We start from the raw sequence: 12,370 nt of genomic DNA on the forward strand, positions 1-12,370 counted from the left end.
TGTATGTTCTTTAAAAGTATTACAGTAACCAGGGGAAAGCTAATAATTGGGAAATCTTGCCTATCATGATACTCTGACTTGTTGGGGTCAGAGTATCTACACCCCCTTCTACACTCCCTCCCCACTTAACAGGCAGCTGCCCTTAAAATTCTGAGCCTCTGAGAAACCATGACCTGGTCTATTGGTGGACCTGTTTTACCTTTTGTATTTGACTATGAACTTTGTGTTGTTGAAATATTTTGGTATTGTATCTCTGGAGTATATATATAATCAGTAATAAATATCTCTTAGATACAGATTGTAGTAATGAAGCCTCTTGACACCGGTCGAGGGAGTGGGTTGATATGAAGCATTTCAACTGCTTCATTTTAACCGCCTTAAAGCAAAGAAATTCAGCCTGGTCTCCTGGGAGGAGGTGGACAGGATCCTATGGCTGGTGAGGCCCACTACGTGCTCCCTGTCTCCCTGCCCGTCGTGGCTGGTGAAAGCCAGTGCCGATGGGTTGGTGGCCCAATTGGAGGTCATAATTAATACATCATTGAGCTGCGGGGGTTTTCCCGGGGCGCTAAAGGAAGCCGTAGTGAGGCCTCTTTTGAAAAAACCATCTTTGGTCCCCACTGACCCGTCCAGTTACTGCCCGGTATCGAACCTCCCGTTCTTGGGAAAGGTGATAGAGCGGGCTGTGGCAGATCAGCTACAGGTGTTTCTGGACCCATACCAGTCTGGGTTCTGTACGGGTCATGGGGCAGAAACAGTGTTGGTTGCCCACACGGACGATCTCCGTAGGCACCTGGATCGGGGCGGGGTGGCGCTACTCATCTTGTTAGACCAGCACCGTTCGACACGGTCGACCATGAATTGTTGGCCCACCGCCTCACCGATGTGGGGATTCGTGGGACGGCCTTGCAGTGGCTTGTCTCTTTTCTCCACAGTCGGGGACAGAGGGTGGTGCAGGGGGAGAGACTGTCCGCACACCAACCATTGGAGTGCGGCATCCCACAGGGGGCGATACTTTCTCCCCTGTTGTTCGATCTTTATATGTGCCCCCTCGCCCAGTTGGTGCGGAGTTTTGGACTGGGTTTTCATCAATAGGCAGATGACACCCAGTTGTATCTGTAGATGGGTGGGCAACCTGACTCTGCCCCTGACACCCTGTTGAGAGCTCTGGAGGCCGTATCTGGGTGGGTAGAACAGAGCAGGCTGAAGTTGAATCCCGTGAAAATGGAGGTCCTGTACTTGGGCCATGGACTGTTGGAGGCAGGGATCCTTCTCCCAACCTTTGGGGAGGGGCAGCACTTGTGTCCATACCATCGGTTAGGAGTTTGGGCATGATTCTGGATTCCTCGTCTATGGAGGGCCAGATTGCGGCTGTGGCTCGGGTGGCCTTATTCCACCTTCGGCAGGCCCAGCAACTGGCGCCCTACCTCTCGGTCCTGAACCTAACGACAGTGATCCATGCAACGGTCACCTCCAGGTTAGACTACTGTAACTCGCTCTATGCAGGGCTGCGGGTCCAGAATGCTGCTGCACGTGTCCTAACATTACGCCTATCTTGCAGCAGCTCCACTGGCTCCCTGTAGAGTTCCAGATCCAGTTCAAGGTGTTGGTTTTGACCTATAAAGCCCTGAACGGACTGGGACCAGCATACCTAAGGGACCGGGTTAAAAATAAAATAAATAAATAAATACCAGTATTGACAGTAGTACATGTGAAAAGGATCTTGGGACTGCAGTGTAACAGAACTGGAAAAAAGGCAAAAGTGATTTCAGACTGCGTTTAAGAGAAGCATAGCATTCAAATCACGAGAAGAAATAGTTCGATTCGAGTCTTGTGTTTAATTCTGGGTGCACACGCTGCAGATTCCTGAAAGATTCTCACATGGAAGAGAGCAAATACTTGGTCTCTTCTGTTCCAGAGAGACTCTTAGACTCTTGTCTAAGGGTCTGAGTTACAGGAGAGTAGATCTCGAGTGTACGTTAGGAGAAACTCCCCTAGTGGTGAGAGTAGTTTTGACAGTGGAACCAGTCACCGAGGGGCTGGGCTTGTCCTTATTGGAGGCCTTCAGGCAGATCAGTCAGGTCTGCTGTAACTTGACCTGCGTTGAGCAGGGGCTTGGCATAGGTGGTGTACATGGCCCCTTCCAGCTTTAGGACTCTATTCTGAGAGCAAAACAGCTGGCAGCAACAGTAACAAATCACAGTCTCTATCTTGTGAGAAAAGGGAACTATTTCTTCCGCTGCATTTAAAAGTTTGTCTTGAGGAAGAAGAGGCCCTCGAGGTAGGGAGAGAAACTGTGTGGAGAAGAGGCCATGGGCAGAGGAAGGGGACAGGGCAAGCAGTGCAGTGTAATGAAGTGCCCTGAGGGAAGGGCAGACGGATGGAGAGGGGTGCTTCCTCTAGGCTAGCAACTCAAGAGGGAAGAGCATTGCCAGGTCTGGATCCTGGAAAGCTTCGGGTTTTTAAGAGATGCATAGGAAGGAACTTGATGCTGGCTGTTGCTTCTGCTATGAGTATGATATCAGTGACCTGGCACTCTTGAGCACGATGGCTGAGAGGCTGCTAGACTGGACGGGGTGTTGAATTTCACATACGGATTTGAACTAAGCAGCCAGTTTTCTGGCTGCAGACCTCTGTACATAATTGTTCTTCTGTGTGTTGGGGAAGAAAGCTTTCAGCGCTTATCATCTTCCTTCTATCGAGCTTACATGGGCAGCCTTCTGGGTTAGATACAATGTCGGAACATTCTGCTTCTAATGTGGTTCAGAAAATCTGGGATTGTTTAAACTGCTGAGAACATACATAATATGGGTGACTTCCCTTGTGCTTTAAAAATGTTGATTCATGGAAGTGCAGCCTCAGTTGTCTGATGGTGGTAGTCTTGCACAAATTCTACTCCTTAAATTAGCTGCAAAACCGGATGTATGCAAAATATGTCTCAGTAACTAGTTTTACACGTGATATCACAGCTGGTATTACAATATTCATGTTTTAAAAGATGCTTAATATATATTCATGGTACTTGTATTAGTGAGATGCTCTAACCAGGCATGGCATATCACCTGGGCTGTATCTGTACCCCCCAAAGAAGCCATAGCCAACCAAACCTTCCAAGCACGTGTACAGTATTCCCTGTCGAGTATGCAAACTTTTCATGTACATACATTCTGATGTTGGTATAAATGTTTGTACAACTGAAAAATGTAGTGCCTAGAGCATGCTTGGGTTAATTTCTATACCCTGACAGAGATCTTAGCATGGCTTGTCATGCAAACCTCTTCAGAGTTTTCCAGTCTAAGCTGATTGATTTCAGTGGGTTTAGACTGGAGTGACTGCATAGAGGTGTGTACTTACACGTGTTCTTGAGTTGTCTTTTGAAAGCAGTCCTGCATGAGCAGCCGAAAGACTTCTGTTTACTTTTACAAAATAATAATAACAGTAACAATATTTGATTTATATACTGCCCTTCAGGACAACTTAACATCCACTCAGAGCAGTTTACAAAGTATATTATTATTATCCCCACAACAATCACCCTATGGGGTGTGTGGAGCTGAGAGAGCTCTGGAAGAGCTGTGAGTGACCCAAGGTCACCCAGCTGGCTTCAGGTGGAGGAGTAAAGAATCAAACCGGGTTCTCCAGATTAGAGTCTCCCTGTTCTTAACCACTACACAAACTGGCTGATTACCCTTTGCTAATACACAAGAATGATTACATCTGCTAATACACATAAATGGCAAAAGGTGATCAGGGAATAATTGATTTCCCCAAAATCTCTCCTGAAACATTTAGTTGTTGGTCACAATGCAAGGTGGAATGTTAGATATGATGGCTCGGTCAGACCATGTTTTTTAGTTTCCAGATTTCAGTAACTAAGCTCTTTTATAAATGCTCTATCCACTAACCTTGTAACTTAAGAGATGTTAAGTAAGTCATCTAGACACTTTGACCTTGTTATTGATTGTGACCTGTGGAAGAAAAGGGTGGGCAGTTGAAAAGGGTAATTCAGAATGAATTTTCCCAAACCCATGTCTGTCTACTGGATAGATCCAAAAAACCTCCTGAAATTTTGTGTAAAACGTTCCTCTGGTTCTTGATTCCTATAGGCTGTTTTATCTGTAGCTGTACACTTGGTGAGTTTCATAGCCTAATTGTTCCCCTTTAAAGTTAATTCACATTCCCACGCCTTCCCAAAACTTTGCTATTGGCAGCGTTGCCCAGAATCTAATTTTTCTGACTTTAATACTCCCTGAAAGAGAGCAAATATGCCCAGGCACTATTCCGAGATAAAAGTACTTCTTAAAGGTTTATTGCAGCCATTTGGCACACTGAAGTCTTCAGGCTGCTGAAGGGAATCAGTCCAGATCAAGGCAGCTTGTATTGGACCTGGAGAGGACAGGCTGACCCCAGGTATTGCAGACCAGATCAGTTGGCGGGACTGTTGCCTTACTTACACTCTTTTAGTTTTTCTCCTGTTCTATGGAAACTGGAAAGCTTGGAGATTTTGCAGCTGTTTCTGGATTTCCCATTATGAATGTCTTATCTATACAAAACAGCAAAAGCGAGAGGCATTTCCAAAGCAGTGCTTTCTGTTGCCTTTCTGATATCCAAGACTAAAGAGATGAAATTTTGAAATTGGGGGTTGGGATTAACCAGTTTGGGGAAAAACCAAAATGGATGCAGGATATATTCTCTTACCTAAATGTTCTTATTTTTAAAACACAAAATGCATTATATATAATTTAACAGCAAATTAAACTACTTGGTTTATTTATGAAATTTTAAAACATTGGTTTTATTCAAACAATTGCAATTATACCCCGTGTTAGAAATGGAATCCTAAAGTATCTAAGTACATCTTGGCTTGTTTCAAGGAGGCATGGGGGAAAGTAAGAGGAAAAAATAGAAACCTTCCGCTAACTTTGTAGTAAAGGAATGACTTTTTAAAAACTGAACTTTTAAAAAGCCTCCTTTCCATACAGTTAGAATTACACAGAAGAGATGCAAAAACTTGCAGCACCTGTTTATTAGGGGCAACTGTGAGGCCAGCACAAGTGACAATCCCTCTTTTGGCAGCGCAATCCAGAGGGCCGCAGAGGTGGACAATTGCCAGCGCAAAAACAGTGCCCCTGGTCCATTCCCTAAGGACATTCTGCAGGGGCAAAGGACAACCAACGCCCATCTACAAGGCACAGACAGCGTAGCATGCACGACAACACTGGGAACTCCCACCAGTTAGATAATGGCAGTCAGGAACGCCCCTGTGAGCAGCACACACAGGCACAGCCACTCAATGCCCCCAACCCGCCCCCCCAAGAATTATTTATGCTCTGCTTTAGTATTTCTTCAACTCTATTGGATTCTTGTTAGTTTTAATCTCTGGTCATTTGCATTTATATACCCTGTTCCATTATTCATTGAAATATGTTTGAAATGGGCTCTCCTGATTCACACTGCGTAATCTGCCTTGAGTCTCAGTGAGAAAGGCAAATTATAAATAATGCAAATAAACATGGAGAGCCAGAGGACTGGGAGGGAAGAGAGCGGAACTCCCAACAGAAGCCTATATCCTGAGCGTCCCCTCACCCCAGCCCCTAGGGGACGGGCACGGGCACCTGCGTGTCAGGCAGAACGCCTATCCCTTCACTGGCAAGGGTCTGACTGGCAGCAGAAGTGCTGCCCACATCACTCACCCCTCCTCTGAGCCATATACCCTCTTCCCTGAAAGAGCAGAGGAACAAGGAAAGGCAGAGGCCAGGCATGAATCCACAGCCTCCGCACCTAAGGCGAGCATCCTAAATACTAGGCCAAGGCGGTGGGTTCGGGCACCCCCCTGCAGCCTTGGCATCGTCACCAGCCACGTGGGGCCAGGCGTTGCAAGTAAAAGCCTCAGAGCTGTCATTCCACCCCCGCAAACTGCAGAAGGGGGGGAGGGATGGCCTAGTTGGTGGGCTGCCCCCGAGTTCTGTCATGTCAGCAGGGACACTGCTCCACAACCCCTCGATGCTGCACCCACAGCAGCAGCTTTCTTGCATCCATGCTGGGTCCTCTGCAGCTGCACCACCAACCTGTGTGGCTTATCAGGTGCCAGCAGAGCTTTGAGGGAGTGGGACTCAGAGACCACCCCCACCCTCCCACAAGCCCCCTTAGAACAGCCACCAGGCCTTCCCCCATACACGCTGTATACAGCAGCCAGCATTTGTGTGAAGGGAGTGGGGACCAAGATGACTACTGCCGTGCCCCCCCGTATCTGCCCCCTTCCCACCAGTACAGCGACTTGCCTCAGCATTGCTGTATGATATTTCCATGCTGGCACCTGGCTAGAGTGCAGCAACCAGCAGGATGCTCTGCTGGTGCATCTTGGAGGTACACCAGTGTAGCATCTACCCCCCCCCCCGCCCCCCCGCAACCGCTCTGTGAGACTGCTTCCAAATAACAAAGTAAATCTGGATATTGAGTTTAAATTCTGAACATTGATCTTTCAGTAATATGCTATTACTCATAGTTATAATCTTCCAAATACTACCATCAACTTTCTGCAATTAAAATCAGTTTCTGAAATATCAGTACCTTCAGAGAACTGAAGAATTGCATGGACTTAAATTAGGTTCTTTACTCTTTCACATGATAGCTTATTTCTTCTGATCCTTTCCAAATATAGATCAGAGCCTTTCACGTACTGTGGAAGATGAGGTGACTTGAAGCAGTCAACAATACTTAAGTTCTGTATGACTGCAGTATATAGGAATTGTAATTAGTTAATACTGTAGAATATAATATGTATTGTGTATATGTGTCTTGGTAATTAGCATTGTATTTTCTTCTTACATTTCAGTTTGGTAATATTCATCTGTCAAATTTATTGAAAGAGAATATTCCCTGCTTCATCCATTATTTCCAAATTACTAAATTTAAAATCAAGAGTCTAAGACTACCCCAAAGTAAGTAGATAGAATACTGGCTACGGGTCAGTTTGTGTATCACCTTTTGTCATTCATTTGGAATGTTTTACTTTATAATATACAAAGCAAATTCTTCTACATTATTAGGTACATCAAGTGATACTCTGATCTGCCTATAATTTGTATAACAAAGCAAAAATATTTTGTTGCCTGCACTTTACATTGCAATTTTGTTCATTTGCCTTTCATTCATAAAGATGACAGACAAATGGTAGGCTGAAGAATTACAGATGAAACATATCTTGGGGAAGCTATCAAAAAGCCTAACTTGAGGAATTATTAAAATCGTACATTATTAGAAGAGGGAGAGTCACCGTTTTCCTTGGTCTGTTTGTGTGCTTTTAAAATGAAGTAAGGAAGGAGGAGGAAGCCATGAAGAGGAGGTGGTAGAGTAGAACGTTATTCATGTGGTTTTAGTACATAGTTGCTTGGTAAAAGTTTATTCATAGGCAGTCATGGTTCAATCTCAAACCAACTAAAGGATTTGCAGATTAATTTTTCTTTCTTTTTATTGTTCAGCTTATATGACCAGAGATCTTGAGCATAAAAACGATACATCACAACAAGATAAAACAGCATTACAAAACATGACAAAGCAAGCAAAAGCAAATGGAGAACAATAAAATGGATGTATCTCAAAAGCTTAAATATATTAGATAAAATAAATGAATAAACCTATGCAGTTTCTCAGATAAAGCAGATGAATTTTGAAGGTTTCCATTTAGTCTCTGGCACCTCAAAACGTTTTTCTTACATTACAAATTTATTTAGATGATGTCCTAGTTTGTAGCCTAAGAGGGAGAGAATGACTTTTCTGTGCTGCTTTTCATTATTTGGCTGATATAAAGTTACTTTATTTATTTGATATATTTATGCACCTGACTCTTAATTTAAAATGTACAAAGTGGTTTCCAGCATTGAAAGTGTAAATAAAGTAAATGGAACGTTAAAAAGTAATGTTAAAATAAAGGCCACCAGCCTGAATAAATAGTTAGACTCCCCATACCTAGTAATTAGCAACAGCAGTAATTGACAATAAAACAGCAGGAAATAAACAGTGAGGGGGGGGGAGTGAGGGGAGACCCTACACAGGCCAGCAACAACTAACAATTCAAAAATGCCTGGGCATTTTTAACAGTCTTCCCTTGGCTCTGAAAAGCTTCCCTAGTTTGATGCCAGGTAGAAGGAAAGCGTAATCCTTAGTGACCCCCCCCCATCTTAAGATCTGGAAATGGGCACGGATGGAGCAGGGCCTCCAAAGCAGATCACAGGCATTGGGTAGGCTTGTATGCAATTCAGAGGCCCTTTAGATATCCTGGTCCCTTTAAAGAAAAAGCTCCGTGGACTGAGCCGGCAAATGGATTGGGAGTGAAGCTGTCAAGATGTGTTTGCTATAAGCAGTGCACGTTGGCCTTGTTGCTGCATCTTGAACTGACTGATGTTTCTGGGTGGTCTTCAAAGGCAGTTTTCCATAGAGCGCATTGCAAAAGAAGTGGCTAGTGTATAACTAACTAACTGGATCTTTACTTTCTTGGATTGACAAGGTACCAGCAAAACCTCTATTTAGGGATCATGTTGCTGAATTAATCCTGTGTGAAACATGGGGTCCAAGTGACATTAAATTAAGTACCAACTTAATGAAGTTGACTTTCTCCATTTCACATAAACAAGTTTAAAACTGATGCATGTCGAACACTTTGTAATGGCCACAGTGTCTTTTTGTCATATGTTTATGTAAAAACATTTTTATTAGAACAAAAAAGAGAAAGGAAGTGGAATGGACCTGCAACCCACTCAAATCTGAGAAAAGCAAAAAATGTTAAGGAAAAGGGTATTTGTAAACATATAAAACAGTCCTTATTTCAGAATAGAACATAGGGCCAAATGTGTTTCAACAGTATCTCCATCAGTGGTCCACTATCTCAAGATAATAATACATGGTACTCTTACGTCAGAAAATGTGCAGATGTGTGTATATAATGCACACAGACTGAGAGATCCTATAGACTCAAATCCTGTATTACATTACTAAGAAAAATAAAATTTCAAAAATGCTCATAAACTTGGGCTTGACAAATCCCAGGAACCAGGTCACCATGGCATCTAGAAATTTCATTCTGGAGCCTACTATTATTTGTGGTAGTGCAGTTAGGTAATATGGTCATACATAACCCCGAAGGCAGAAATAGTAGTCTGGCTCCTAAATTTCGGACTTGGCTTCTACCGCTAAAAACATTTGTCAAAGCATATGATTGACCCCCAGCTCCTGGCTGTATAGGGCAGAATGGAAGCTCTCCAGATGGCTAGGAGAGCTGCCAATGAAGGGTAAGTGGGCTATGATTGGGGTTTCCAATGGCAACAAAAGGTCTGAGCCTATTGTTGCCTAGGGAATCAATGGATTGGTGCCAGCCTGTCTGCAATTATGAATCGTTCATAAAGCTAATGAAACAGGCTAAAAAGTTGTGAATTTCATGATAACCATTGGCCCCACAAAACACTGTTTCACGATACACGAAACGGCTTGTTTCGTGACAAATGTGCTTCATATTTTGATTCGTGCCCATTAGCAATGTTAACCACCCCCAAATCCTAGTCAAGATCTTGCAAAGTAGTCTCACAAGAGTCCAGTGTCCATCTCACGATGCATCTGACAAAGAGAGCTGTGGTTCTCAAAAGCTTATGCTGCAATAAAGTTGCTTAGTCTTAAATGTTCTGCTGGACTCTTTACTATTTTGCAGCTACAGACTGAAACAGCTAACTCCTCTGGATCCAGTCTCACAAGGACTCAGCCATTTTTCCTCAGATTTTCTAGTTCTGGGTGGCCCCATTGTGTGGATATTTTTTATCTGCATGGTAGAGACATTGCGTTCATTAGGCAGATGACAATCTGGTCAAAAAGAAGAAAATGGCAGTCACGCAAGGCCAGAATATCAGTGTGTTTTATTGCTGTGTTTGGAAACACGAAGTCAGGATCTCTACATCGATTTTAAGAAGCCTCATTTTTCAAACACGTTCAGAAGCCCGATTTCCACTTTAGAGATTGTCCAGTATGGTGGTTCTTGCAACAATCTTCTTTAGAAGTTACATTTTTACCAACTGTCCGTCATCCTCCTCATATAGAGCCAGTGTGGCGTAGTGGTTAGAGTGTCAGACTAGGATCTGACAGACCCAGGTTTGAATTGCCATTCTGTCATAGAAACTCACTGAGTGACCTTGAGTCAGTCACACCCTCTCAGCCGAACCCACCTCACAGGGTTGTTGTGAGTATTAAATGGAGGCGAGGGGGGAAATGTGCGATATTTTGGGTCGCCATTGGGAAGAAAGGTAGGATATAAATAAAGTAAATGAATAAATAAATAAAATGCACATCAAACTGTTAGGACAATTGATTGCTGAGGATATGCAAGCAGCCATATTCTAGGCATCAAGTAGCACAGTGCTTGTGTGAAACTAACATACTAGATGTGCGGAAAGGGCTTGTTTCTTTATCATTTCCCTCTGCTCATGATTGACAGCAACTCGTACAAAGTATGTCTCTGGGGGTGGGATAGAATGCCTTTTGTTAGGTCAAACTACATCTTGCATCTGCACTGTTCTCTCCCTCCATCTCCATTTCATCATTTTGTAGATAGGTGAGAGCATTTTTTTACTCTTTCGGAATTACTAATTTTGTGGGTTGATGTAGTAAACGTAAGACTGTGGTTGGATTTCATGGAGCTTATGGTTTCACAGCTAACCTGTAAATAAACAGCTTGAAGTAAACTTTTTGCAAAGTAACTGAAACTTCCCAGATTAATATTGAAAAGATGTCCAGCAGACTGCAAGCTCTTCTCTCTCTGACATGTCTAAAAGTCCGACTTCTAACCTTAAATCTATTAGTAAGAACCTGATTTCTAATTCCATTTTCAGTGTTGTATAGTAGAAAGGTTGCTTAAGAGAGAGCACCTGCATGAATAAGACTATAGTTTTCATAAGGATCTGGTTCACCTCACTCTTCAGCATATAATATAAATTTCGTTATCCACAAAGGAGACAACAAAGGAGCCTCTTTTCTCTTAAATTGTCAACTGTATGAAAACAGCTCATTGGGTGTGTAAAGATGCTGCATGTTCCTCTGTAGATTTTCAGTCCTTGCCCCATCCTGCATGATAATTAATGGGCCCTTTCCTCCCCCTGCCTCATTTTACTGCTGTCTCTCTCCTTTCCCCGCCCTCCCCCTCTGAAATTTTCACAGTGTTTTGTTTCTGTGGAACATCCCAGCAAGCACGTCAGGCGCCACATTGACTTTTCTGAAGAAGAGGATGAATTGGCTGCTGTAAGTTGTCGGTTGTATGTGTGATTCTGAATGTTTAGGAGAAGTCTGTGAGGCCAAGTCTCCCCCCCCCCCCCCCGCCCCGTGTGTTTTCAATGAATTGACATGATAGAATTATAGTGGGGCATCACCTTATGTAATCTGCCTTGAGTTTCAGTGAGAAAGGCAGACTCTAAAGAACTTAAACCATCCAGTTTAGACATAGGTGTGCACTCCATGAATCACCTGTATTGGATCCACTTGGGGCAGAAAAATAAATAAATAATTGCAATACTTACTTACCTTTTGGCACACATCTCATCTGTGACAAAATTGCTGAAGAGATGTAGGCATTTGTGGTCTTTGGCTTGGAAATCGTGTTATAATTGCCCGTTTTCAGGCCAAATGTGTGACTTATGATAGTACACCTGTCCTGAAGGGCTGCTGCTGACATTAAGGTCAACTTCAAACAAAAGAGCCTTCAGTCCAAAGGTCTATTCAGCTTTTAAAGAGGGTTCTGCAGCAGGCTGGTTTGTTTTTGACAGTCTGAAACACAGGGCAACCTGTTAATACCAAGAGCTATTACTTGGCCTTTAAAGTAGCTTTACAAGTTCAGGGTGTTGTGTGTATACCTGTTGTATAATGTAGGATTAGATGAAGAAATTGTGTGGTTGCAGTTCATTAAAACTTTCTGTTGCGCAATATTGCCATCTGCTGCCTAAACTAAGCATAAAATTTATCTGATTTAACTTCATCTGAAACTGGCCAGACTCTGTTAAAAATGCTTAGAAAATGCTTGTGTGATACTAAAGTTAAGATATTAAAGAGATTTTTGGATTTAAAAAGCCTTACATTATCAGCAGTATGTGATCAGATGGAAATATTGGGAGCATCACTGTTTGTTTATATGTCCTGCCTCAATTTTGTTCTGAGTTTTGAAACTGGAGAGCTATATCTGCGCTCTCCATCTGTGTTTAAATGCTGCCTTAACCACTTCATTAATTTTGCTGAATTCAAGCCATTTTGAAACTTTTTTTGAAGGATTTTGGCCTTCTGTGATTTTTTTATGGTGGTTTTTTACATAAAGCCGTTCCCCCTGATTGCTTCATCCATTTTCACA

General features: G+C 43.0%; 1 protein-coding gene across 4 annotated transcripts in view; it reads left to right on the top strand.

Annotated features, from left to right (window-relative positions):
• RAPH1 (Ras association (RalGDS/AF-6) and pleckstrin homology domains 1) overlaps window positions 1-12,370 on the top strand; it is a 110,076-nt gene that overhangs the window by 43,386 nt on the left and 54,320 nt on the right. For 2 of the 4 annotated variants that reach the window (XM_054970864.1, XM_054970865.1), the window contains exon 5: window positions 11,194-11,274. The exons of the other annotated variants lie outside the window; for them this stretch is intronic. In XM_054970864.1, the coding sequence (XP_054826839.1) occupies window positions 11,194-11,274 (81 nt within the window). The remainder of the gene's footprint in view (window positions 1-11,193; window positions 11,275-12,370) is intronic. 4 annotated transcript variants of the gene reach the window in all.

This window comes from Eublepharis macularius, chromosome 2 (assembly GCF_028583425.1).
Source record: "Eublepharis macularius isolate TG4126 chromosome 2, MPM_Emac_v1.0, whole genome shotgun sequence".
Classification (NCBI taxonomy): domain Eukaryota; kingdom Metazoa; phylum Chordata; class Lepidosauria; order Squamata; family Eublepharidae; genus Eublepharis; species Eublepharis macularius.